We start from the raw sequence: 3153 nt of genomic DNA on the forward strand, positions 1-3153 counted from the left end.
CAAACTTTGGAGAAAAAACTTGAAAAGTGCTTTCCCCATTTTTGAATGGTCACCATTGGTACATAATGCAACAAAGATTGCTAAAGTCAACAGATTTTACTAACAGACCTACCAATCTCTGTGTAAAAATAATATTATGATGCTGCCATCTTTCTGAAGTCATTTTTACATCCCTGTAATTTGACTCTGAATCTCAGGTGAAAATTGCCATTTTGACCCCACCTCTACAAAAAAGCGGATTTCTCCGTAAATATTCATCCATGACATTTAATATTTTGGCTTTCATCACTATACATGTCTATCTCTCATCAGAAAAAATATTAGCAACATCAAAAATGTACATTATTTTTAAAAAAAAATCAGCTTGTTGTAATTGTTTAAACTAAAACTCAATACAAATTACATGGACATTAAAAATGACAAACACAATAATAATGACATATTAAAAAATATAAAAATGACAAACAAAATTATTAAAACATTAATAAAAAAACAATATAAATGAAAATAAAATGCAAAAATGCAGACGTTTTATTACAGCTAGTTGCAAATATATAGACATTTAATAAATTACAAATGAAAAATAAAATAAGTGACAAACATGACAAAATTACTAAAGCTTCAGCTGAAATTAAAATGAAAACTGAAAATATAAAAATAAAATCCAGTTCAAAATATTAAAAATAAAAACAAAAAAGTTAACCTTTTATTTCAGCTAGTTGCAAAGGCAGCATTTTTTTTTTTTTTTAGTTTAAGTTAATGTACTAAAATAACTAAAACTCCATAATTAAATATGTAGACATTTTTGAAAAAAAAAAAAAAAAGTATAAAAATAAATCTAATTAAAAAAATAATAATAATAGTGTATCAATGGTAAAAAAAAAAGCACTTCTAATAGCCAGGCCATTAATTATTTAGTTAATTTTTAATTGGTTTAAATTTAGAAGCAGGTTTATCTGAATTAGTTGAGAGCAAAATAACAGAATAAATAATTCAAACTCCTTTGAATTTGATGTGGCCATACAGACTTTTTTATTTTATTTTATTTTATTTTATTTTATTTTATTAAAACATCAAGCATGATAAACAAGTTGAGAAAGTAACACAAAATTACCAGAAATATGTGTAGATTTTAATTAGAATTTCTGTCTGTCCAAAAGTATAATTATTTCAGAGTATTCGTTTCCGCTCATGGATAATGTAATTGCAAAGTGCCTCAAACTGAGCTGTGACTCTCAGAAGCATTCATTAAATCAGCTTCGATTATGACTGGATTAATGCTTTCTATCAGCTCTTGCATTCTTGTGTGCAAACACAGCGCATGTTGTTCTTTCATAGATGGTCCTTCAATGTGGGCGTCTGTCACGAGCGAGTCTCCTCTGGAGCCCAATTACAGCAGCATCGAGCAGCTCTTCTGTCTGCCGCCGGCCGAAGCCAAAGACAAGAGCCCCGCCGCGCCGCTCAAGAAAGAGCCCAAGGAGGTGAGAGATCCTTCAGAGGACGACTCCACACTGAACTAATGAAAGAGACGCAGAGCACGACTTGATTTTGTCCTTGGGAATAGATGAACAGGTAATTGATTGAGGACGTCAGCTGAAAGGGAAAGTTGTTTCAGAGCTCATTTCTTTAGAATATAGAGCCTTATGATTTCTATTATGCAGTCATCAATCATTTTGGATGAATAAATCAAATGTAGGGCTGTACAATGAATCAAAAAAGACTATTTAAAAATGAATGTAGTTCTCAAAGTAATAATAATTTATTACCACTGTTTTTATATAAGTTTGTATCAGATCATAAATCCTGAAAACGTTAAATGCACAAAGAAATTCTGAAAAAGAAAAATAAAGCATTTCATAGGGCTCTATTACCGTAAAAAAAAAAAAAAAGTTGTTAGTTTTATGAATTCAATTAATTAGACATGTTTTTGATTATTTTATAAATTATTAACCCATTAAAATGGAATCCAGAAAAATGAAAACAAAAAGCAAGGAATTTTGGGGTAAAAAACTGAATTTGATAAAAAAAAAAAAAAAAATGCATTTCATAGAAATGAAAAATTTCATTTTGTCAAACATTTAATAAATTGTTAAATTGCAGAAGTCTCATGATTACAATTAATTACACATGCCTTTTTTATTTATTTAACCTTTAAAACGGAGTCTTGAAAAATGTAAATAGAAAAAAAGAATCCTGAAAAATTACAATGGGGGAAAAACAATTTGGAAAAGAATAAAAATGGAATTTGTGAAAAAATAAAATGTATTTCATTGGAATGTAAAAATGTAATTTGTTAAACTCTTAATAAATCATTAAATTGTATGAGTCCTATGGTTACAATTAATTACACATTCTTTTTGATTACAAAAATTTTAATTTAACCAGAAAAATTGTAATGGAAAAAACAAGTCGTGAAAAAAACCCAGAATTTTTTTGGGGAAAAAAAAAAAAACGGAATTTGTGAAAAATTAAAACCGATTTCATAGGGCCTGTAGTATGACATCACTGATGAATAAGTCACAAATAAACATTTTCTCCTATTTCTCAGATTTCCTTCATTGACCCCAAGAAGAATTTGAACCTAAATATCTTTCTGAAGCGGTTTAAGTGGTAAGATCAGACGTTTTGGATTGGTTAGTTTATGTGATGAGACGTTTAAGACGTTTAAGATTATTTGTTTGTTTCTCTCACAAACAGCTCAAATGAAGAGTTTGTGTCAATGGTGCAGAAAGGAGATTGTTCGAAATTCGACGTCGAGTCCCTGAAACAGCTTCTGAAACTGCTTCCAGAAAAACAAGAGGTACTTCCCTGTAAAATATGATCATTTGCAAGTATCTCACATTCATAGACCTTGATGCAAATGAAGACAAAGCTCACAATCAGTGTTTTCTGTCATTTGTGACACTGGAGCACAAAACCTGTCATAAGGGTCAATTTTTTGAAATTGAGATTTATGCATCATCTGAAGCTGAATAAATAAGCTTTCCATTGATGTATGGTTTGTTAGGATAGGATAATATTTGGCTGAGATACAACTATTTGAAAATCTGGAATCTGAGGGTGCAAAAAAATCTAAATATTGAGAAAATCATCTTTAAAGTTGTTCAAATGAAGTTCTTGGCAATGCATATTACTAATCAAAAATGAAGTTTT

At 29.4% G+C, this 3153-nt stretch overlaps 1 protein-coding gene across 1 annotated transcript in view; it reads left to right on the forward strand.

Annotated features, from left to right (window-relative positions):
• Nucleotides 1-3153, forward strand: part of inf2 (inverted formin 2) — a gene marked incomplete at its 3' end in the record, with an annotated part of 25026 nt that overhangs the window by 19313 nt on the left and 2560 nt on the right. The window contains 3 exon segments of the mRNA XM_016559229.1: nt 1339-1481; nt 2549-2610; nt 2698-2800. Of these exon segments, the coding sequence (XP_016414715.1) occupies nt 1339-1481; nt 2549-2610; nt 2698-2800 (308 nt within the window).

The sequence above is a fragment of the Sinocyclocheilus rhinocerous genome, unplaced genomic scaffold (assembly GCF_001515625.1).
Source record: "Sinocyclocheilus rhinocerous isolate Xijiao unplaced genomic scaffold, SAMN03320098_v1.1 scaffold2213, whole genome shotgun sequence".
Taxonomy (NCBI): domain Eukaryota; kingdom Metazoa; phylum Chordata; class Actinopteri; order Cypriniformes; family Cyprinidae; genus Sinocyclocheilus; species Sinocyclocheilus rhinocerous.